Below are 23,055 nucleotides of genomic sequence, written 5' to 3'. Positions count from 1 at the left end.
CCCATAGGGTTGGGCGAATACTAAAGCATACCCTATTGATAGTGAATAAAGGAGAGGAAGACTTTTTATTATTATTATTTTTGGTTAATGGTATTGGGAGAATTAACTCTATATCTTAAATTTGTGAAACGAGAATAACCTTGTAAAATGCTAATTTTTTTAAATATATATACTTGGAGATGTGATAATAAAAAAAGGGACTGGTTGAAAATTTACTCTCTTTTTTAATACATCCGATCAATGCAACCGGTCAATAAAAATCATGAACAATGATAAAATAATCACATTGTAGTATTTTCATCCATTTTATTTTTTCTGGATTTGATAGGATTTGTGTCACAATCACTTTTGAAAAATCTTATTTTCTAACATGAGAAATTATACCTTTAGATGTCACCTTCTTGACTTTTTTGTCTACACTTTGAATAAAGCATACCCCAAAAGTTACTATAATAAAATACGATGATTGTAGCCTCTTGCACACGTTAATTGCCCATTTTGGATTAGCTTGTTTCCAATTTCAATATTCACATTTTAAAAGTAATACGGAGAACTAAAATTTATTTGGTTTGATCTTCTAAAATTTTGTTGTTGGAATGTTTTTAAACTTTTCACTCCTGCTTCCCTAGCTTAGACTAAAGTTCGAGCCGAGCCTATGCTTTCTTTCTTTACCGGGGACTAATTCAGAAAACAACCCAGTTCATGAACAAACGCCAAAAAATATTGTGACGGGTTTCCAACTTATCTTTGCAAAAAAAGTTTTAATAAGACAAAAAACAATTGTGCATTTTAAGAAAAAATAATATTAGAATTTTTGTAAAAGTTACAATAAGAACAACATCCACAGAGGTATAAATCTTAGCATGCAAAAAGTTACGAATTTGTCTAACCTCTCATCAGGATTTAAAATAGGCCGGGTACTTTTCATTTTGTGTATAATGAGAGAAATATTTAGCTGGTGCAAATTATTGTTCGTGTCGATATAAAGTTTTAATTTAATTTTCAGTTAATTTTTTTTTAGAATATTTCTGTGCAAGTTTTGGGAGTAGATAGAATACCGAGAGACATATTATTATTTTTTCTTTTCAAGTATTTGACTCAAATTCCACTCATTCTTTGATAAAATATAGACAAAGTGAGTGCCCAAATTATTAATACAAAGTTAAACAGAATATGAAAAAACAAAACAAAATGACAAGTATCGTTTTCGAAATATTCCTCGAGTCTATACAATTATTGAGTTATCAAATTGGTAAGTAATTGAAAACAAGTGGTTTTCTTTTTCCGCCAAAACGATAACAGATGATATTATTAATCTCAATAAAAATACATTAAGTAGAACTATAGAAGACTGTCCATAGACAAGGAACCACGTGGGGATTCAACCCAACGGCCACCGCTATATCCCAAACCAGACAAATATTTCCATGCAAAAAATGCACACTTTATCATAAGTTGCGATTGAAATCCCATGAAAAACGTAAAAAGAAAAAGAAAAAGAAAACCCATAACATCACAAAACGTCCTAATCCGTCACCGGTAGAACCACAATGACCACGATCACAAATCATGAATCTCCGACGACCTCGAGATATTACCAGAACCACAGCCATGAACGGCAACCCATCGGCGACCACGTTCTGGTGACGATATAGGAGGAGTGGCGGAGGAGGGGTTGGTGATGAAGGGAAGCCGAGAGATAACAAAAAGAGGGGTTAACCCAAATACACTCCTAGATTTGAAATTGAAAGAGAAAATCATCGCGAATGTGAAGTTATTGAAAGTGAAAAAACCAATACTGTGGAGGAAGAAAACATAACTATCAAGAGTAAAGCCCTCCCTTACCGCTGCGGGATAGGTGTGGTGAAAATCCTAGGGTGAGGGAGGAGAAGGAAAAGAGGCTGTTGCGATTTTTTATCTGACAGAACTAAAATTCGAAAACAAGTGGTCTGGTTAATTTTGTACTCCTACCCGTTCAGTTAGAGGTATATTTGTGGTAGTTGTAGGGACAAAATTAGAATATAGCTTTAGATTCTAGATTCGTGTAGCAAGAAATAATCTCATAATCTATTGCTAAGAATATTTATAGCAAATACTCACAATAATTCTTTAAAAGCTTAAGTACCAGAATCAGCTTCTAGTATTTTTCGAAGTCACGCACTATTTTTCTCCATTTTGTGCTTAGCTTTTCTCCATAATAAATTCAATTCGACCTACCAAAAGAATTTTCCTTTTTTTTTTTCCTTCTAAATAAAAGAGAGTTTTAGGCAAGAAATTCAAATGTGAAGATGTCATAGACAGGGACTTCAGGTTAGTACTGTGCAGTGAGGTGCATAATGTCATATCGTGCACCTTTGTGCCGTCGGATAGTGCATTCGATGGCTCGGACCTCATCTAGGCAATTAACGATCAAGAGCTGTTCATTATCGAGATGAGATCTGAGCCATTGGATGCATGATCCGACGGCTCAAAGGTGTGCAGCACAGTGTTGCGTACACCACTGCACAATACCATCTCGAGCCTGGCATCTGCTCCGGAAAGTTGCAATGTAACGTATGTTCTGTAGATAATTATGGCATTGTTTCAAATAATGGTAATACAATTAAAATTTAAAGCTACTAATTAGATTTTATAAGTTGATAAACCCAAATAAAAACGGATTTAAAGATGTGAAAAGTAGATAAACCCAAATAAAAAACGGAATTTGCCTTGTTTAAGCATATTTTGGGAAGCGAGGAAAAGCAGAAAAACAAAGAAAAGCAGAAAAACAAAGGGGTTATTCTGTCTTATTCCCGTCGATGGATCTCCTGAGTTGAGGCAGAGAGTGAAAAGGGGTTAGAGAGAGAGAGAGAGAGAAGAAGGGATTAGGAGAGAGAGAGAGGCCTGCAAAATGAGCTTTGACTCTCTTCCCCTCTCTCTCTCCCTCAGGACCATGGTGGATTCGCATTTCACACCTTGAATTCACCTTTTCACATCCTTGTCCCAACAACCCTTTTTCATTTCTTCCGTTGATTCAAGCTCCTCAACCTCTAACCCCATCTGGGTCTTTCTCTGATTTCCTCTTCATACACCAAATTTTCCGAAGGAGAAATAAAGGTCAAAGATTTCTCAGGTGGGTAGTGGCTTTTCTTTGACATTTCTCAATTTGGCTTCATAGTTTCTTCTGGGTTATGTTTATAATTACATTTTCTTTAATTTCTTTCCCTTTTCTTGTGGCAAAATGTTTCTTATGGCCAAATCCTCAAAAGCTCTTGGAGATTTCTTTCATAAAGCCAATTTTCTTTTATTAATCTGACCCTTCATTGCCACTTTTCTTCAGATGTATCTACGTTTTACTCAAATCCCCGAGAATTTGAGTTAGTAGCTGGATTTGAAATATTTCTGGGTTTTTAGGTTATATCTTTAATTGGGTTTTACTTCTAAATCTCAGAAACTTAGGTAAAGTTGCAGATTTGATCCATTGATCAATGGGAAACTGCTGTGTGGCTGGTTCTTCATCTCAGAAGAAGAAGGAAAAAAGAAACAAACCCAACCCATTTGCAATTGACTATGGTGCAACAAAGGCATCTGGAAGTGGGAACAAGTCTACTGTGTTGAATGATCCAACCGGTGATGACATTTCGCAGCAGTACAATCTGGGTCGTGAGTTGGGGAGAGGTGAATTTGGGATCACATACTTGGCCATTGATGTGGAAACAGGTGAAAAATACGCTTGCAAGTCGATATCGAAGAAGAAGCTGAGGACTGCAGTGGATATTGAGGATGTGAGGAGAGAGGTTGAGATCATGAAGCACTTGCCTAAGCATCCAAACGTTGTGAGTTTGAAGGACACTTATGAGGATGACAATGCAGTTCACATAGTGATGGAACTCTGTGAGGGGGGAGAGTTATTTGATCGGATTGTCGCGAGGGGGCACTACACGGAGAGGGCGGCTGCAGCGGTTATGAGGACAATTGTGGAAGTTGTTCAGGTACTGTTTGATCAATATTTTTGGTGCTTGGTTAATATAACTACGTTCTTGAATTTGATGCTGCTCGTGCTGTGAATCCACATTTGATTCTTCACATTGGGTTTTGTTGATTGTCTTGATTTTTTGACCAAGCGATTTTGAATCCTAGGAGAGTCTGTTTTCGTTATATGTAAAAATCTTACCTTCTCTATGACGTCCCTTCTGTTTAACCCATGATGACTTTCTTGGGTTTTTGTTGAGTGGGTGATATTAAGATTCTACGCAGTCTTTGTGGAAGTTGTAAATTTTCATCTTGGTCAGTTGATGTGCTCTTAAATTTGATCTTGTATTGTCTCCCAGTGAATCAGGACGGTTTGAGTTTTCAGAACTAGGCCTAATGTTCTTTGGGAGGTATTATTTTGATCGATTGTCATTGGTTAACCAATCGATATGGTCTGGAATTTGATGCCTATTGCATTACCATGAATCCAAGCTTTATGCCCTGATGTTTAATTTTCCTGAACTAGGCTTAATGTTCTCTTGGGGTTCGGTTGTTTCTTGTGTTTTCCTTTTTACTGTGGCTTTAATTTGTTCAACACTTGAGTATTATTTGGACGTGGTGAGTTTGTTGAGATCTTGTTCATTTTGAATTCTAGGTAAGTTTATTTTTTGATGTGTCAAAATCCGACCTGTCTTATGAAGTCCCTTGTGAATATTCTTAGTGCTGAACCTTGTTTGTGGAGTTTTTTGTTCATTGAGGTGATATTTGGGCTGGGGAAAAGTTCATTTCCTTATGTGTCAAAATCTTACCTTTTCTCTGTTGTTGTTGATTGAGTTTACGTATGATACCTTTACAAGTAGACTTTTGCTGCTGGTCTTGTTCTTATGGGCCTGTCCAGTATTATCTGTCTGAAGTTCCATAAAGCTTCCTTTCAAAAAGTTGGGCTACAAGTCCCCATTAAATGTTTTGTGTCGTTTCTGTTTTCAAATAGTTTTTTTTTTTTGGGTGGGGGGTGGGTTCCCCAGGAGTTATTGAACTGTTTTATTGTGTGGTGAATTCTTCTCTGTTGCTTATACTTATCAAAAAAAAAAAAAAAATCTTCTCTGTTGCTTATTTGTCATGTGTTCAGTGTTTACAAGCTGCATCTTCTAATGTCTCAAGAACAGACTCCCAAGGAAATAAAATTACTTTTCCCTTCTGTTGGATCTCGTTATATTTTGTTTGAAATTTAGAGGATTGGTTTTTGCATATGTTTTACATGCACTTCCTTGCAACCTCTCCTTTTCCTTTCCTTTATGTGAAAACTTGTTATCTCTTTCTGTCTGCGTGTGTGTTTTTGGATTTTTGTGGATCAATTCACTCACTGCTTCAGGTGTTGCTTCCAAGAATACAACTATAACTCACTGGGACGGTAGGGTACCCTTTTAGTTTAGCTTTCCTGATCAATTTTCTAAATATACAATTGACTATGGTTTTGCATTTGATGCGTATTGCCTTACTATGAATCTAAAAACCAGGTCCTAAATTGGGTTTTGTGCAAGTGTCCTGAACTAGGAATAATTGTCTTTTGGGTTTCCTACTTTCTTGTATTTTTAGCGTGGTTTATTTTGTTCAAATGGAGATGATATTTTGTGCAGTGGTGAGTTTGCGAAGATTTTTGAAAATGGAAGTTATATTTGGACATGGAAATCTGTCTCTTTAACTATGTGTTCTTTATGTTCGTTGAAGGGAAATTTGAAGTCTTAGAAAGTCTGTTCCCCACTGATGTGTCAAAACTCAAAAACCTACTTTTTCTAATGAAGTATCAGGAGGATATTCCACTTTTGCTGCTGCACTTTCCTCTGTATATTTAATATGCTGTGTCTCTATATCTAGGCCTTCATATGCTGATAATTGCTTGATGGTTGATCTTTCACTGAGGGGTCTATCCACTATTATCTATCTGTAGCTTCCATTATAAACTGCCTTCAGAAAGTTGGGATGAAAGTTCCCATTCAGTTCATACCCTTGGTTTATTTTTTCTTCAACTTTATCTCACTTTTCTTTGGTTCCCCAGGAATTATTGAACTTTTTTACTGGTGGCCAGAATATATTCTTGAACTCTGATACTTAATTAGTGTGTTAGTGTTGCTTACAAGTGCAGTTTACTTTTGCCTAATTTTGAACCTCGTCAAATATTGTGTAGTGGCTATAGTACTAAAAGCATTTTCCTTTTCAATATGCTTTGTATACATGTCTTTTCACCCTTTTTCATCTTTTGCAAACATGTTCTCTCTCTCTCTCTCTCTCTCTCTCTCTCTCTCTCTCTCTCTCTCTCCGCATGTTTCTAGAATCACTCTCTGCTTCTGGTGCTCCTGCTGATAGTGTTATTTTCATCTTTTTTGGTGATGGGGTCCTTTCAAGTGATGCCTTTTTCTCTAGCATATAGCTTACACTTTTTCGCTCTATGTGCTTTACAGGCGTGTCATAGGCAAGGAGTGATACATCGTGATCTGAAACCAGAGAATTTTCTTTTTGCAAACAAGAAGGAAACAGCTGCCCTGAAAGCAATTGATTTTGGACTGTCAATTTTCTTCAAACCTGGTATTGCATTCTGTTGACTCTTTTTTCTTCTCTCTCTTTCTTATAACTATCAGAGAGCAATCTATTGCCTCTAATGTGTTCAACACCATTTTGCTGCCAATTTGGTTTGAGATCATGAGCATTCGGTGATGTTTTCATTTTACTCAACCCTATGTGCTTAAGTCCCTGTACCGGATTTCTTCCATTTCTCTCAGGAGAGCACTTTACCGAGATAGTGGGAAGTCCTTATTACATGGCTCCTGAAGTTCTAAAGCGCAATTATGGCCCAGAGATAGATGTCTGGAGTGCTGGAGTTATCCTCTACATTCTACTTTGTGGTGTTCCACCTTTCTGGGCAGGTCTGCTTCGCTATTTGTGATAATCACAATCTTCTCTCTTTTTAGTTGTGCCAGGGCTAAAAAGCACAGATATGAACAAAGGATACGCGTACACTACAACATGGACACGCGGACATGACTCCCCACTACTGCAATACTGTTATAAGTGACATTTTACATGTATGCATGAAAATGATTACTGCTTGACTTTTTTACACCACAAGTATATGTAAAGTTTATCCTAAACAAGTAATAAAAGATCTTTTTGTGTTCTACCACCTACGTACAAAAAGTTTTATTAAGATTTGCTTTTTCATTCCGGGAATTTTTCCAGCCTCTCTGGCCATTTGGAGTGTACTGGAATATTTTCGTGTCTTGAGAACTACCGGCAGTTGATGTACTTGAAGGAAAAAGACAAAAAGTTACTGTTTGGCGAAAAAGGTGGGAGTAGTCTTACTCTTTTTGTCTGTGGTGGTGAATGAGAGCAAAGGTAGGTAGCTGGTGTGTTGATGTGGCTACGAGTGATATGAATGATGCTGGGTTTGTAGAGTCGAAAAGGTAAGATGTAGGGTTTCTTGAGTAAGAGAACCAAAGGGAGTGGCGACTGACGAGGTATGGAGTTTGAGGTAGTGATAATCAGCGGTGACGGTGGCTGTTGGTCGGAGATGAGAGGAAAGGTTGCAGTGCGTGCATTGCTGAGGGCTTCCCCAACCCTTAGCAATCCCTCCAATTTGTAGAAGTCCTGATATTTTTTGTGGCCTCTTTGAGTTGATAGGAAAACTAGTTCTCGAGAGAAAGCCGACCTGTGAAACATTCCCTGTCCATTTGTTTAGGATAAAAAAATCTCATTTTTGAGAAGGCCCATCAACCTCAGAAGAGGCACTTCATGTACTAAGGGCCTCATAGTAAAAGCTCTTAAAGCCCTTGCGTTCCAAGTAAGTAATCTTAGTAAATTATTTAACTTATATATTCTCTAGTATAATAAATAAAAATAAATATCAAAGTTGAGGAAGTTTCTTACTCAAGTATTTCCTGAGCCCTCATCAAGAATTGGGTTGCAGCTACTTTGCTGAGGTAGAGATAGAGGCTTTAGAAGTGCAAACACATCTACTGGCCATATGTAACCTTGTGCGACATTTTGTCAAACCTGAACACGACACAATATGCTTCTGACACAAGTTGACCAAGCCTAGATATGTTTTCAAAATTTCATTTTCTATCTTTCTGCTCGACAATCTGGGTAAAAGCTAGGACTTGAAGGGTGCATTCTAGGGAGTAGGGACATATTCGTTGTAAAAATGCAATTTCGAAAGTATGGGCCGCAGTTGAAATTGCTGTGGATGCTTAGTGTATAGTCAATGGTTGCATATTGTCCATCCTAGTTACGTAGAAATAATGCTTTTGATTTACTTACGGATATGATATACATACACTTATACCCCTACATACAATATTTAACTTGCCCCTAGCGTCCGTGTCATAAGTTTCAGTAAAATAACATGTCTGTGTGGAATGAGAATCCCCGCCACCAGAAGCACACCAGAAAAAAATTGGACATGTTCTATCTTGGGTTCTGCTTCTTATGAAACTTGGTGTGTTTTTTGTGCAGAAACTGAACAAGGAGTAGCCCAAGCAATTATTCGCTCTGTAATTGATTTTAAGAGGGACCCTTGGCCTAAAGTTTCTGATAATGCAAAGGATCTCGTAAAGAGAATGCTTGATCCAGACCCACATAAGCGACTTACTGCTCCGGAAGTGCTTGGTAATGTTCCCTTCCAAAAATTGCTTGTTTTATACCTCTTGATTTTGCTCGTTAAGTGTAGCAGACTAAGAAACTAGAGTTGTTCTTCTCCTACCTTTCTGGCATGCAGAACATCCTTGGATACAAAATGCAAAGAAGGCTCCAAATGTCCCACTTGGTGAAACTGTGAAAGCAAGGCTTAAACAATTTTCTGTGATGAACAAGCTCAAAAAAAGAGCTCTAAAGGTAACTATTCTAGTTGGGAATAATTAATTCTTGTTTCAGCACCTATTAGAAATGTCCAACGATGACATTTTCATATTTCCCAAAGTTCTTTTTGACATTTCCATCCTGCTCTGCCACATTTTCAGAATGTTTCCAAAATATTTCCAAAATATTTCCTTCTTGATCCTTGTGGTGAGCTCTATGATACATGTTTAAAGTATGAATGTAACTTCTTGGTTTTGAAATATTAAAAAAAATAGAAAAAAAGAACTTCTTGTTTTTGTAATTGGAGATATGACTATAACCTTAAAATGCCACTTATGCAGGTGATTGCAGAGCATTTATCAGTGGAGGAAGTAGCTGGTATAAAGGAAGCATTTGATAAAATGGACATTAACAAGAGAGGCAAGATCAACCTTGAGGAGCTTAGAATTGGGTTGCAAAAGATTGGCCACCAGATCCCTGATGCAGATCTTCAAATCCTCATGCAAGCTGTATGTATCATACTATCTCTATAGAACTCTTTTTATGTTTGCTACTGGGTAGTGGGTATGCTATTACTAATGGTAATGGATATGTAATCTGTACGCGGTGCCTGTATCAACATAATCTACTGGAAGTATGAAAGATCTACATCTCTTTATGACTTCAGTGCTTAGCGGCAGCTAACTACTGTAATCATTCCACCAAACGAGTTGAAAGTTGGTCCTTCTCAAGCTTCCACCTCTCCAACAAATTTTGACTGACTAGAGAAACAGCAAAGTTCTGAGGCTGTCAATACTCAATACCATCCTCTGTGTATACTGAAGATGACATCCTGTTAGACAAAAAGTAGCTATGATGCCCTTTTCTGGCAAATTAGTATAGTAGTACTATCTCATTGGCTTGCAAGTCTGTTAAATGGATGGTTATTAGAATTGAACAATAGGAAAGAAATAGGGGTTAATACATTTAATAAAGCTGAAAATAGCACTGAACGCTTTGTAAAAAACTACAATACGTAACTCATAACCCTAAAATAAAAATAAGAAGTTGAAGTCCTTGTAGGATCTCTGTTGTTTTTAGAAGACCGTATGCCGCCACTCAGACTTGAACCTAAGGCACTGCTTTAGACCTTCCTACAAGCAACGTGCCTACCAATGCACTATAGTGTCTCACTCTAACTTATAGTAGCCCATTCAAAGTTCTCGTGGCCCATGAGAATTTCCATGCCTGCCAGAAGCCAAATGCCTTTCTCAACCTGAGAGGGTTGTAGCTGTATAATATCTGCACTTCCTTGACCCCTTCTTCTCTTCTTCATTCAATCTACAGATGGTATATAGCATTATAACTGCAGCTAGAGCACTCCTAACCACAGTAGCCCAGGAGGTCTTACCGTATGCCTTTTAGAGATGCTGCTCGTCTCCAATATTCTATCCCACATGTTTTAAGAGTATGGTAGCCAAAGTAGAAGTGGTCTTGGCTTCCTACAGCCTGATTGCAAAGCACACACAAGGAGTATCCACACTCACAGTCCCCGCTTCTTCGTAATCTGTCTCTGGTAGCCAGTTTCTTAAGGCAGCACAGCCACAAAACAAAGGCCCACTTAGGAACACAGTGCTTACATACGATTGCACTTTATCTCTAGGAGTTCTAATAGCATCCCAAGCTGTCTTAATTGAAAATTTCCCATTCTTTGAAGGAACCCAAACCACATCATCTATGTTCTACAAATAAGAATTAATTCAGCAGGCGTATTGTCATTGATATGACCAATAATTCTGAGTCTAGGCCACTTCCAGATTCCATTATCAATAATAGTTGACATTTTTGTTTGAATAGATCTTCCCGAATTACTAACTACATTCTCGCAGAAAGTTTGATATAATGGACCAAGGGAGTGCCAACTATCTACCCCACAAGAAAGTATCCTCACCATTGCCAGTTATTTACGTAATGGAATGTTGGTGTCAGGTCCTTGAAGAGTTTTCTTACTGTCAAAGAGGAGTCTTCTTGTATCCACTCTACCCACAAAGTGTCCATCTTCTTGCTAAGTGCCCATAAATGTCTCAAAAGTGGCTTCATTCCAATCCTTTTAGAGGTTTAAAACCCAAGCCCCTTCCTCCTTGGGAAAGCAAACCAAGCTCCACTACCTTTGGCACCTGATTTCTGTAAGGCTACTCCAGAGTCCAGACCAAAGAAAATATCTCAAGAGACGTCAATTTCCTTAATGATTCTTTTCCGTAAAATGAGTACTTTTTTTTTTTGATAAGTAAATAATTAAATATAAGAAGGTATTGCCACCCAAATACATAAAGAGGCCACAAGACAAAAAGGCCCTATACACTCCCCAAAGAGTGGAAAAGCTCAAACAAGTCTAAAAATTGGTCAAGAGATGGATTACAATCTCTCTTGTTCCAACTATACAAACTATTCACCAAAAACTTTTTAATATAAACATGGGCTTTTCTACCCGCTCAAAACACCTGAAATTCCTTTCTCGCCATATAAACCACATCAAGCAAAGAGGAATCATTGTCCAGACTCGCTTCCTTCTCTTTCCCACTCTAGCACCTCTCCAAGCAATTAATAGTTCCATCACATTCCTAGGCATGGTCCACTGCATATTGGACACCAGTACACCTTGCGTACTTCACATAGCTGAGCTTATTAGTTGTTTTCTTCTCCCATAGTATAAAAGCCTATTAGACCAACTGTCTACCCTTCGCAGAATCATATCCTTCAACTGGTGGCAATTCTCATAATACAATCTAGTTGAGATAAGGGGAACCCTCAAACTATGATTAAGCACAGATTAGAATGGAAAACCAGGTCAAGCATTCTGTACCAATCCGTCAGAAGCCACAGAACTTGATCCTACATCAGTCCATTTCTATGCATTAATGTAAAATTTGAACCACGCGAGGATGCTTTTGAATTGCTTGCCCAGATACCATCTCTTTAAAGTGCAAAAAACTTTTCACCCACAGAGTAAATGCATGCAATGATTTTTGTCAAATGCTCTTCATTCCTCATTTAAAAAATAAAGGTCTGCACAGTCTTTATGACAAACAAGTTCATGATTTTCACAGAATAAAATGAGTTTTTTTTCCCCCTTCTATGAAGTAACCAACAAGCATGTATTCGAGTAGAGAAACTCATTATTGCTTACTAGCGGGGAAATGGGGATGATATTAAGGTATGGTGTGGACAGATTTTTGTTATTAAAGAGACAGATGGAGTTTTGTTTTTTTGAATGTTGTTGGAACTTGGATTAAAGCAGCTTTATTTCTTAAATGCTCCAAGTCAAATTGTTTGATAATGAGAGACCTAATTATTACAGGCTGATGTTGATGGAGATGGAACTCTGAACTATGGAGAGTTTGTGGCTGTTTCTGTTCATCTAAGGAAGATGGCCAATGATGAGCACCTACATAAAGCTTTTGCATTCTTTGATCTAAATCAGAGTGGTTATATAGAAATTGAAGAGCTGCGAGATGCCTTACGTGATGAAGATGACACCAACAATGAGGAAGTCACCAATGCCATTATGCATGACGTCGATACAGATAAGGTCAGTTATGATGTACCTTGATGTAGTTAATGTTTGAGTCCTTGAAGCTGCATTGCCACGCTCTTGAGCTTTTATATACCTGGTTTATCTTTTGGCTAATAACAAATCATCCGATAATCTTTTGGATATTTCCAATTAATTTGCAGCATGTTGCTCTATCTTGGATATTGTCTTTCTTTTTGCATGTTTTTTACCCCAGATATAAATCATCTTTGCGAATCTGTCCTCTTTGCTATGGATATACTGTCTCTCTCTCTCTCTCTCTCTCTCTCTCTCTCTCTCACAAAGAGTTGTTTTTCTGGGTCACCAGCATTTTATGCCATTAGCATGACTCTAGATTTTCTTTACATGCTATATAATTTTCTTTATCTATGTGTTATAGAGCTTGATACACATTATATAGTTTGATATACATTGTTCGGCCCAAGCTTGAGCTTTGGAATGCTTGGCGATTGAACATGCTATTGAGCTTTTGATTCTGGGAGATCTTGGATTCTAGTCTCTCCCTAAGCATGTGTTCTCTGTTTGCATTTTGCTTCTGTTCTTGTTCATTGATATCGTTGTTTTTCTGGGTCACCAGCATTTTATGCCATAAGCATGACTCTAGATTTTCTTTACATGCTATATAATTTTCTTTATCTATGTGTTATAGAGCTTGATATGCATTATATAGTTTAATATACATTGTTCGGCCCAAGCTTGAGCTTTGGAATGCTTGGCGATTGAACATGCTATTGAGCTTTTGATTCTGGGAGATCTTGGATTCTAGTCTCTCCCTAAGCATGTGTTCTCTGTTTGCATTTTGCTTCTGTTCTTGTTCATTGATATCGTTATCTTCACCTTGTATGGACATTTGCGTCTCCCACGTGTAATAAGATGGGATTCAATGTGATGGAGTGTTTTATGTAGCCTGATCTACATTGTTGGGCCCATTTCTAAACAACTTTAAGCTTTTGAGAAACCGGGTATCTGACAGTATATCTCAATCACAGTATGAACATTCTCCAAAGCAGCCCTCTACATCTACTCGATTTTGATTACATTTTCATGGCTTCCTCAGTTGTCATAGCTTATATGGTTGAATGAAGTACCTAAATTTCTCTCTCATTCTTTCTTTGGCAATCTTATCAGTTGTTTCTCTAATGCTACTTGCATTTTAGCCTGAATTGTCTTGAAACATATGGTTCTAGTTTTGCATAGGATATATTTTTTCCTATATAATATGCTGTAAGATTTAGGAAGTTGATTCCAGTCTTCTTTGGTAATGCACAGGATGGACGCATAAGTTATGAGGAATTTGCTGCAATGATGAAGGCCGGTACGGATTGGAGAAAAGCATCCAGGCAATATTCGCGAGAACGATTCAACAGTCTTAGCTTGAAGTTGATGAGGGATGGCTCGATACACAAAACCAGCTAGGTTCGGTGAACAAGGACAGAATTAAGAGTCCAATTGCTGGAAAGAAATAGGGCAGAGGGTGTTCTGTTTTGAAACTCTTCTGCATTTGCCCACAGATTATTAGTTTCTTGAATTTTTTCCTCCCATTGAAGGAGCCGCGGGGGACCAGCAGGATTGAGGCGAGGCGTCGCGTTCAGCTTATTTCCCAGTAGTCATTTTTAGGTTAATTTGTTGCTTTGAGGTAGTTGTAGTATTTTTTTGTTTTGTTGCTTTGAATAGTTGTTGTCTCTTTGTTAAAAGAGGGGAAAAATCTTGTTGTAAATTTGTTAGTATCAACTAGACCCAAGAAAAGAACAAAAGAATTTGGGACAGCCTCTCTTGTTTGATATAACTACAAAAATTGAGCTAGTGATTTCCACACTTCCTTTTTTAAGTATGAGTACCGTTTTGCATTATACTTGTGTCTTTTAGTCCTGTGAAAGTTACAAGAATGTCTTCCCACTTGGTTAAAATTTTCATACTATATGAAACGACATTGTTGCAAATGAACATGGGTGAAGTAAAAAAATGGACTCCAAATGTTTAAAAAGAGTGAAGCAAAGTTAGATACATTTTGTAAACACCTTTACCAAAGCCATATTTAAATTGAATTTTCACGGAGACTTTAAACAAAATGATTGGTTCTGATCATATTTTTGGGATCTGAAATAGGTCTAAAATTCTAATTAGTAAGATTTAGCAGGGCTCCTGAAATATACCTTGTTCGTTTTGAATTTTAGGAAGATTTTTAAGAATAATGAATGAATCAAGATAAAAAAAATTTATTGAAGACGGTATCCATAAATTTCGAGTCCCAAACGAACAAGCCGATATGAATTTTGCAGGCGTAGGGTTCATGTTTGACCTATTGTGGACCAAAGATGTCGTCGTCCAGATTCAATGTATCACTTTCCAAAGCCCCACTCTTCAAATTTGCATTTGGCATCTGCCCTAAATGCATGCCACGCGCTTCAGTCCACGCGCTCTTTGTAGTCTACATCTAAGGAAGTACTCCGGTAGTAGTAATTTTTGTTTTTCATAGAAACTAAATGGAGTACAAAAAGGCAAAATGAAATAGAACGTGACTATTTTTTTCTAAATATAGTTTGGTACGGTACAGTACAGAGGTATTTTTGAAATACAGGCCAAATACCGAATGAGGATTAGGATTAGGATTAGAATTAGAATAGAGTAGGTATAAATACTCTATGTTGTAAATCATGTTTTAGTTGATTGATTAAGAAACGACTTTCGCTCTCACTCCAGTGGACATACCCGGTATTGAAGAAACACGTATATTCCGTATTGATTTCTTTAATGTTTTCTATTCGTATATAGTATATGTGTTTCGGTCCTACAAGTATCAAAATTATTATAATACTGCTTTAGAATGATTTTGACGGTTTAAGTATTTGTATTTATTTGAGAGAATATTGACTTTGTTCGTTTTGGATCTCAAAATTCAAGCGTATAATCTTCTGGTATAAGTTTTCTACAAAATGTCCAATTTCTCTTTTGGGACAAAAGTGCCCATTTTCTTTTTATTAGGAAAGAAAAAAAGAAAATGTGGGGATGAGCGCGTGATTGATGTTCGGCTATGAAGCAAAATAGGTCGTGCCAGGCACGTGACCATCAGTGTGGCGAACTTCATCTTCTCCAATCGCCTCCCATTTCCCACATCACTCCACTCCAAAAAGAGTATCCAATTCCAACTCTCTCTCTCTCTCTCTCTCTCTCTCTCTCTCTCTCTCTCTCTCTCTCTCTCTAAACCCGAGCATTCTTTAGGGTTTCGTATCCTCTTGCAACGCCGACTAATCCGGGCGATGACGACGTCGTTTGGGGCCGCGCAAGCAGCAGTAGCGAGCGATCCGAAGGTTCAAATTCAGAGGTTTTACGGATTGAGGTCTTCGCATTTCCTGCTACTGAACAAGATCCCCAGGCGTGTCTTCCCGTCTTTACCTCCTAATCGTCTCGTCGTCAGAGCTGTTTCTACGGTAAAAGAAACAACAAAAAAAAAAACTCTTTTCCATCCGGTTACTGTTTTTCCGAAATTGTGTTGTTTTGCGAGAAGTTTTGGAATTCGCTTGTGAGCTTAGGCCTTTGTTTTCTCGAAATTCAATTTTTTTCGTATTTGTTCATTTTGTGTCAAACTTTTGTGGACACGGGAGGAATCGGAAAAGTAAAAAATTATGACTTTTATTCAATATCTTTTGGAAATATCCAAAATTTAGCACTTTAGTTTTAGCCAAAGAAATGCAAACTAACAAATGAGGGAAAAATTTGAACAAGGACTAAAAAGAAAAAAAAGCTTCTTTTGGGAAACTAGGCCATAGTCGAGTAATTTTATGTATGGAATTGGTGGTGTTTAGGTCTTTGCTCATTTCTCCCTTTGTTTTGTTGCCCTAGGAAATTCCATATTTTTTTAATCCTTGACCACGTGATATTTACAATTTTTGTGAGAGAGCGTGTGTTGTTCTTTGTTTTCGAAAGTATGATGCATTGTTTCGTGTAAATTTACGGCTGCAAACGAGCCGAGCGGAGCCGAGCTTGGAAGTGTTCAGACTTCGGCTTGTTCAAAGCTGTTCAGACTTTGGCTTGTTCAAAGCTAGTCCAGTTCGAGTTCGAGCCTAAGTAGTCGAGCTCAAGCTCGGCTCATTTATTATTGAGGTGTTCAAGCTCGTTTGGTTTCCTAAACGAGCCTCTATGAACTAGCCAAACTTCTACAAACGAGCCGGAATATTACTAATTTGAGCTCAACTCGTGTACTAAATGAGCTTTAAACTTGAGCTCGACCTCGACTTGTTTACTGATGAGCCTAGCCCACAATGAGCCGAGTCTCGAGCTCCTAGCGAGCAGCTCAGTTTGTTTACGTAAGTTTTTCTCCATTTAGCTTGGCTGAAAGTTGATACAAATAGAGACCTAGGTTTCTTCAAAATGGAGGAAACAACAAAAGACAAAACATCTTTAGCTTAGTATGAATTGAGCTATATTTGACAGTTAAACATGGGTGGACAAGAATACAGGTGTCAATACATTGGCACTGACCTAATGGTCATTGGTAGCCTGTAGCCACTTGTGTAGTTCAAAACAAGCCTGAAATGTTTTCAAACAGTGGAAGAGAAACATCGATGTAAGTTAAAGAGATTCCTGCTCTGTTCTTTCAGTGTTCAAATGCAAAAATGGTTAAAGTAGGCCAAACTGTTTGTGCCTTCTGATTCATGTGGGAACTTGTATGACATGTGTTTGTTTGACCTGATTGTCACTTTAAAAAAGCAGAAGGTAGGGCTGTCTGTACAATTGCAAAGGATGCATGGAATTTCTACTAAGTTTGGTATAATGAAGTGTAGTTATCGTAAACATAGTTGTAGGCACCTTGTTTATCCCTAAATCATTCACATGTATTTTGGCAGCCAGTCAAGCCAGGTACTTCAGCCGAGCCTAAGCGTAGCAAAGTTGAGATTTTCAAAGAACAAAGTAACTTCATTAGATACCCTCTTAACGAGGAGCTTCTAACTGATGCCCCAAATATAAATGAGCCTGCCACACAATTGATCAAGTTCCATGGAAGCTACCAACAGACCAACAGGGATGAACGTGGTTCGAAGTCCTACTCATTTATGCTTCGTACTAAGAATCCTTGTGGAAAGGTTTCGAACGAACTCTACTTGGCCATGGATGATCTTGCCGATCAGTTTGGAATTGGGACACTTCGTTTGACTACCAGACAAACATTTCAGCTCCATGGAGTCTTGAAAAAGGACCTGAAGACGGTAATGAGTACCATTATTAGAAACATGGGTTCAACCCTTGGTGCATGTGGGGATCTCAACAGAAATGTTCTTGCTCCAGCTGCTCCACTTGCTAGAAAAGATTACCTTTTTGCACAGGAGACTGCGGAAAATATTGCTGCCCTCCTAACTCCTCAGTCTGGTTTTTATTATGACATGTGGGTGGATGGAGAGAGAATTATGTCAGCAGAACCTCCTGAAGTTGTCAGGGCCCGCAATGATAATTCTCATGGGACAAATTTCCCTGATTCTCCAGAGCCTATTTATGGAACTCAGTTCTTGCCGAGGAAATTTAAAGTTGCTGTTACTGTGCCAACAGATAACTCAGTGGACATTCTCACAAACGACATCGGTGTCGTCGTTGTTTCGGATGATGATGGCCAGCCTCTGGGCTTCAACCTTTATGTGAGATGCATAATCATTTTGTTACATGGTAATTGATTTTAGCACTCCCATAAAACACATGCACTCCGTTCTTTGTTTTTATTAATGTGAATTCACAATATTGCCTTTTCATGTGGTTAGTGCACAATGAAAAGGGCAATATTTTAATTTACATAAATACAGGCAAAAAAAGGAGTGTAGATATGAAAATGGGGTGTGCAAAAATCTATACCCATCCCATAAAACATATGCGCTCCGTTCTTTGTTTTTCTTAATGTGAATTCACAATATTGCCGTTTCATGTGGTTAGTGCTCAATGAAAAGGGCAATATTTTAATTTGCATAAATACAGGCAAAAAAAGGAGTGTGGATATGAAAATGGGGTGTGCAAAAATCTCTACCCATCCTACATCTATTTTCTTCTACTATTTCAAGAATATAAGTTATAGTGAAAGGGCGATGTTGTAAATTTTCATGAATGAAGACCATGAATGGAGTTCGGGTACAGAAAAGAGGAGTGCAAAAATCACTAACCTTCCTACATTTATTTTCTCCTATTAATTTGAGGACATAAACCTATCCTTTTTGTTACAGGTTGGCGGTGGTATGGGAAGAACACATAGAGTAGAAACAACATTTCCTCGTCTGGCAGAGCCATTGGGTTATGTTCCAAAGGAGGATATATTATATGCTGTGAAAGCTATTGTTGTTACACAACGAGAAAATGGGAGAAGGGACGACCGTAAGTATAGTAGAATGAAATATTTGCTCAGCTCATGGGGAATTGAGAAGTTTAGAACTGTTGTTGAACAGTATTATGGAAGGAAGTTTGAGCCTTGCCGTGAATTGCCTGAATGGGAGTTTAAGAGTTATTTGGGATGGCACGAGCAGGTTGGTTTTATTGATTGAGCATGCAGTCTCCTCTTTTGATTGAATTGTGCAATTAGTTCTCCTTGGTCTGTTGTTGGATGTCTTCCTTCCAACATTCTGGTTCTTATGTAATATTTGTGCTGTCAAATCAATCCCTTTTTACTTCCTATGTTGCCCATCACTCCAAGATATTAGAGAGTACCACAACGACAATTAAACTCTCATTTATTGTTGTTCTCCTTAAACTTTGCTTTTCTTCTTCTTTTTCCTTTTTTCAAATAAGATATTTAGTTTGGTAAAGGAGGATATGAGTTTTAACTCTAACTGGGCATCTCGTCTTAACTTCGTGATGCTCATCAGATGATTGTTTGCATGAATTTTGTTTCCCTTTACTTTGATTTTGATTAGTTCTTATTATGTTACATTCACATACCATGACATAAATTTTCCCGCTTAACTTTATTTCCCCTCACGCAAAACCAAAATTGAAAAGACAAAAAGCCAAATTTGATAGGACTTCTCCTTGCTGTGTATTGATGATAATTATTATCTTTCTTTTTGGCAGGGAGACGGTCGTTTGTTTTGTGGGCTCCATGTTGATAATGGTCGCATTAAAGGGACAATGAAAAAGACATTAAGGGAAGTTATTGAGAAATATAAGTTGAATGTGCGTATCACACCTAACCAGAACCTTGTCCTGTGTGATATTCGTCGAGCATGGAAGCGCCCCATCACCACAACTCTTGCACAAGTTGGCTTGTTGGTAAGTCATTTTGAATTTCCATTAGTAGTATGTATGTTGTAACAATGCTTTCATCCAATTAGAAGTATGCATGTTTCGACTGTTGTGTTGAGACTGAGGGTCAACATGGCTACATGGTTCACATTTGAGTAATGGTTGATAGTTCATGGCATGGATGCAAGAAAGAGGGAAATATGTATGTTTTGTGAGATCAGAAGGTATTGCAAGCTTGAATCCAACTAAGAGTTTCTGTTCGATGTAAATATCCTGGACTCATCTTTCCATCCCTATGTACGATGTCCCAGGCCTCGTTTGGTTGTAGGATATGATTTTACGGTATGTGCGAATGAGTAGCATTAGCCATTAGCTAGTTTTTATGGATATAGTTAGTAATGCGTGCAACCAATTGCGGAGAACAAGCAAAGATGGTATATCAAAGGAACGTGTTGGTCCCTCGAATGCATAACCTGGTCTCCTCCCCCTATTCAGTTGACAAATATGGCCGAATTGTTTATTTCAACGCAAGTAAACGCCGAGGAAAATTTGCTCAGGTTAAAGTTGGATTCTGGGTAAACATGTATTCTTTAGTGAAGCAACTAAAGACCTGTGTAAGTTCTTTCCGTATTCGAAATGACTTAAATCGGGTTACTAAAAGACACTTTTGTATAGAATTGGACTCTAACACCTACTTCCCCCAAACGTTGTTTGTTTAGCAGCAAAATAAATGTTGAAATAGAGATGCCTCCATTGATGGAGATCTAGAAATTGCTTTGTTCTAGTTTTGAATGAGTTCCTTTCGGATTCTCTGGTTTCTGTGGTATGTCCATTGGCTGTTCAAATCAAGGTTCTGGCTACAGTACCGGTCCCATTGGTATGGTATGTACCAGTGTCATTGAGATATTGGATACCGTTTCGGATTTATTGCTATAAGTGTTATTTTTTCAGATCAAAGAATTTATTATAACATATAAATTTAGTCGTCCGGTATTGACCGGTACCATCTGGTATTGACCAGTACTGTCTGGAATTGACTGATACTATAAGAGAAAAATAAATTTAAAAGTAGTCTGCTATTGACCGGTACCGACCGGCATAGTTCAAAGAAAAGGATTCCCCTTGTCAAGTTTGTGGACATGTAGAATTGAGTCGATTGACCAACTGTGGAACTTCATTTTGCAAATTTTGCTACTAGATTTTTTCCGCACCTTATATCGAAGTCATTTATGGAACATGTTAGTTCTCAATTCTCATCTTGTTTTATACAGTTATTTGGTTGTGTATCTTGTTGATGATGAGCTTTCTTTCTGCTTTTATGTTTTACTTGTGAATGTTTTAATAGCTAATGACACATATTTGACCAATGCTCATTGTGGGCAGGATCCTAGGTTTGTAGATCCCCTCAACATAACTGCTATGGCATGCCCAGCTTTGCCACTTTGCCCTCTTGCTATAACTGAAGCTGAGCGTGGAATACCTGACATTCTTAAGCGGGTTCGCTCTGTATTTGACAAGGTATTTTAACGAAGCTACAAGTTCTACGAAATCTAATGAGCCACCTGGCAAAATTATGTCCAACTACTGAATTATTGTTTGCTCGTACCTTTGTGGTAATGGTACTTGTTAACCGGATGTATATTTTTTATTTTTCCCCTCTTCAGGTTGGTCTTAAATATAATGAAGCTATAGTGATACGGATAACTGGTTGCCCCAATGGGTGTGCTAGACCCTACATGGCCGAACTTGGATTTGTGGGTGATGGTCCCAATAGTTATCAGGTTACTTGTGGACTGATGTTAATGAATTCAATTGCTACTGGGTTTTTAGAACTCCTCACCCCAAGTGGGAGATGGTGAAATCAAACTTAATGTTTTCGTTCATGTTTTGAATCAGCTTTGGCTTGGGGGAACACCCAATCAAATGTCGTTGGCAAAATGTTTTATGAACAAGGTTAAGATTCAAGAGCTTGAGAAAGTTATGGAACCATTATTTTACCATTGGAAGAAGAAGCGGCAGTCAAAAGAATCATTTGGCGACTTCACAAACCGCCTGGTGAGTCATCAGTTTGAATTTCCTAATATCTAGAAAGATACTTTCCACCTCACTTCCCTTCTGTTTCTTTCATGTTTCCCGATATCATTTCGAGTTAATCGTGGATTCCTTCCATCTGTTCTTTCGAATTAAACAAGTACAAGTTGTTCTCCCTTCTCCATTCCTTAGCACAAAACGGATTGATTGTGGGTTTCCATTGTTTGTACAGGGATTTGAAAAACTCCAGGAATATGTAGATAAATGGGAAGGTCTACCGGAGTCATCGAATCGATACAACTTGAAGGTCTTTACTGATAGAGAGACATACAATCGTGTGGATGAACTTGCAAAGCTCCAAGACAAGACTGCTCATCAATTAGCTATGGATGTCATTCGCAATTTCGTCGCTTCCCAACAAAATGGCAAAAGTGAGTAAGGTGAGAAAGAGTTAAACTCATCTCGCTTTCTTTTACCCGGTACTATTCAGTAACAGCTGAAACACGTGGCGACCGGGTTTTTTTTTTGGCACTCTTTGTAGCTAGTTTTAAGTTTTTGACAAGGTATGGAATTTGTGTTCTGTATGCTTAGATTGTACGAGTATTTCCATTTTTTATTTTTTTTTTCTTTCTAGAACTGAAACTGAAGTTATGGATCATCCAAGAGGTTTTTGTTTGCTTCTCAAAGTTGTTGCCCCCTCCCATTGCTAGCTACTATATTGAAACGAAAATAGCAGAGAAATAGATTTTGTAATCTACCTGCCCTGGTTTCTCAAATCAAATAGAAAAGGTTTAAAAGACCGAAGCTCGTACTGTAGAAAGCCATGAGAAATAGTCAAGGTATAATCGATGGTGGTGATTCGGAACCTTTGCTAAGTCGTCGTTTGAGTCTCCTTCCTCCATGGTCTCTGTCAATGTCGGGTGAAGCTCGCCTACGTCTGCGAAGTCGTCGTTTGAGTCTCCTTCCTCCATGGTCTCTGTCAATGTCGGGTGAAGCTCGCCTACGTCTGCGTCGTCGTTGGAATTCCTCCATCTTGCCCACCGAATGAATTCTTGCAAAATCACTCCAACAGGGTATAGAGTAATTCTCTTTCCTAAACCTTAAAAGTAGCTGGTTTGAGAATCCTTTCCATATTAGAAACAAGTAGATGGTACTCTCTCTCTCTCTCTCTCTCTCTCTCTCTCACACACACACACACACACACACACACACAAACACACACACACACACACAACCCAATTATACAGTGGTACTTGATATTGTTTGAGTAGACGAAAAGATGCCAGATACTGTTCTAGCAAACGAAGAACACCCCTTGAATGAAGAAGAAAAACAAAAACTATACCTCATTCAGCACGTCATGCCGCGAGACAGAGATAATTAGTCCTTGATTGAAAATTAAAGATTCTCAGGACATGAATTGAAATGCCACTACCATC

The 23,055-nt window shown here is 38.1% G+C and overlaps 2 protein-coding genes and 1 long non-coding RNA gene across 4 annotated transcripts; 2 read left to right on the top strand and 1 right to left on the bottom strand.

Moving 5' to 3' along the window:
- Positions 1 to 2,777: 2,777 nt before the first annotated feature.
- On the top strand, positions 2,778 to 14,188 carry LOC131314578 (calcium-dependent protein kinase 7-like). Of its 2 annotated transcripts, none has more exons than XM_058343324.1 (9): positions 2,778 to 3,112; positions 3,431 to 3,971; positions 6,411 to 6,534; positions 6,729 to 6,872; positions 8,461 to 8,613; positions 8,723 to 8,838; positions 9,144 to 9,311; positions 12,140 to 12,370; positions 13,643 to 14,188. In XM_058343324.1, exons 2-9 carry the CDS (start codon positions 3,468 to 3,470, stop codon positions 13,787 to 13,789), a joined length of 1,587 nt encoding a protein of 528 aa, XP_058199307.1. In that variant the 5' UTR covers positions 2,778 to 3,112; positions 3,431 to 3,467; the 3' UTR covers positions 13,790 to 14,188. The 2 variants fall into 2 exon arrangements, with proteins under 2 accessions (XP_058199307.1, XP_058199308.1); XM_058343325.1 differs by having other exon boundaries at positions 2,800 to 3,112; positions 3,451 to 3,971.
- Positions 14,189 to 15,485: 1,297 nt separating this feature from the next.
- On the bottom strand, positions 15,486 to 15,697 carry LOC131314586 (uncharacterized). The gene is made up of 2 exons (XR_009196452.1): positions 15,578 to 15,697; positions 15,486 to 15,539 (listed from the first exon to the last, which is right to left on the bottom strand). It is a non-coding gene; the product is annotated as an uncharacterized LOC131314586 (long non-coding RNA).
- On the top strand, positions 15,631 to 22,302 carry LOC131314577 (sulfite reductase [ferredoxin], chloroplastic). Its single transcript, XM_058343323.1, has 8 exons — positions 15,631 to 15,801; positions 17,218 to 18,000; positions 18,574 to 18,870; positions 19,415 to 19,612; positions 20,969 to 21,103; positions 21,250 to 21,366; positions 21,482 to 21,640; positions 21,849 to 22,302. The coding sequence occupies exons 1-8, from the start codon at positions 15,631 to 15,633 to the stop codon at positions 22,053 to 22,055; spliced, it is 2,067 nt and encodes a 688-aa protein (XP_058199306.1). The 3' UTR covers positions 22,056 to 22,302.
- Positions 22,303 to 23,055: the final 753 nt, after the last annotated feature.

The sequence above is a fragment of the Rhododendron vialii genome, chromosome 13a (assembly GCF_030253575.1).
Source record: "Rhododendron vialii isolate Sample 1 chromosome 13a, ASM3025357v1".
Classification (NCBI taxonomy): Eukaryota; Viridiplantae; Streptophyta; class Magnoliopsida; order Ericales; family Ericaceae; genus Rhododendron; species Rhododendron vialii.
This window is presented reverse-complemented; position numbering and strand designations above follow the sequence as displayed.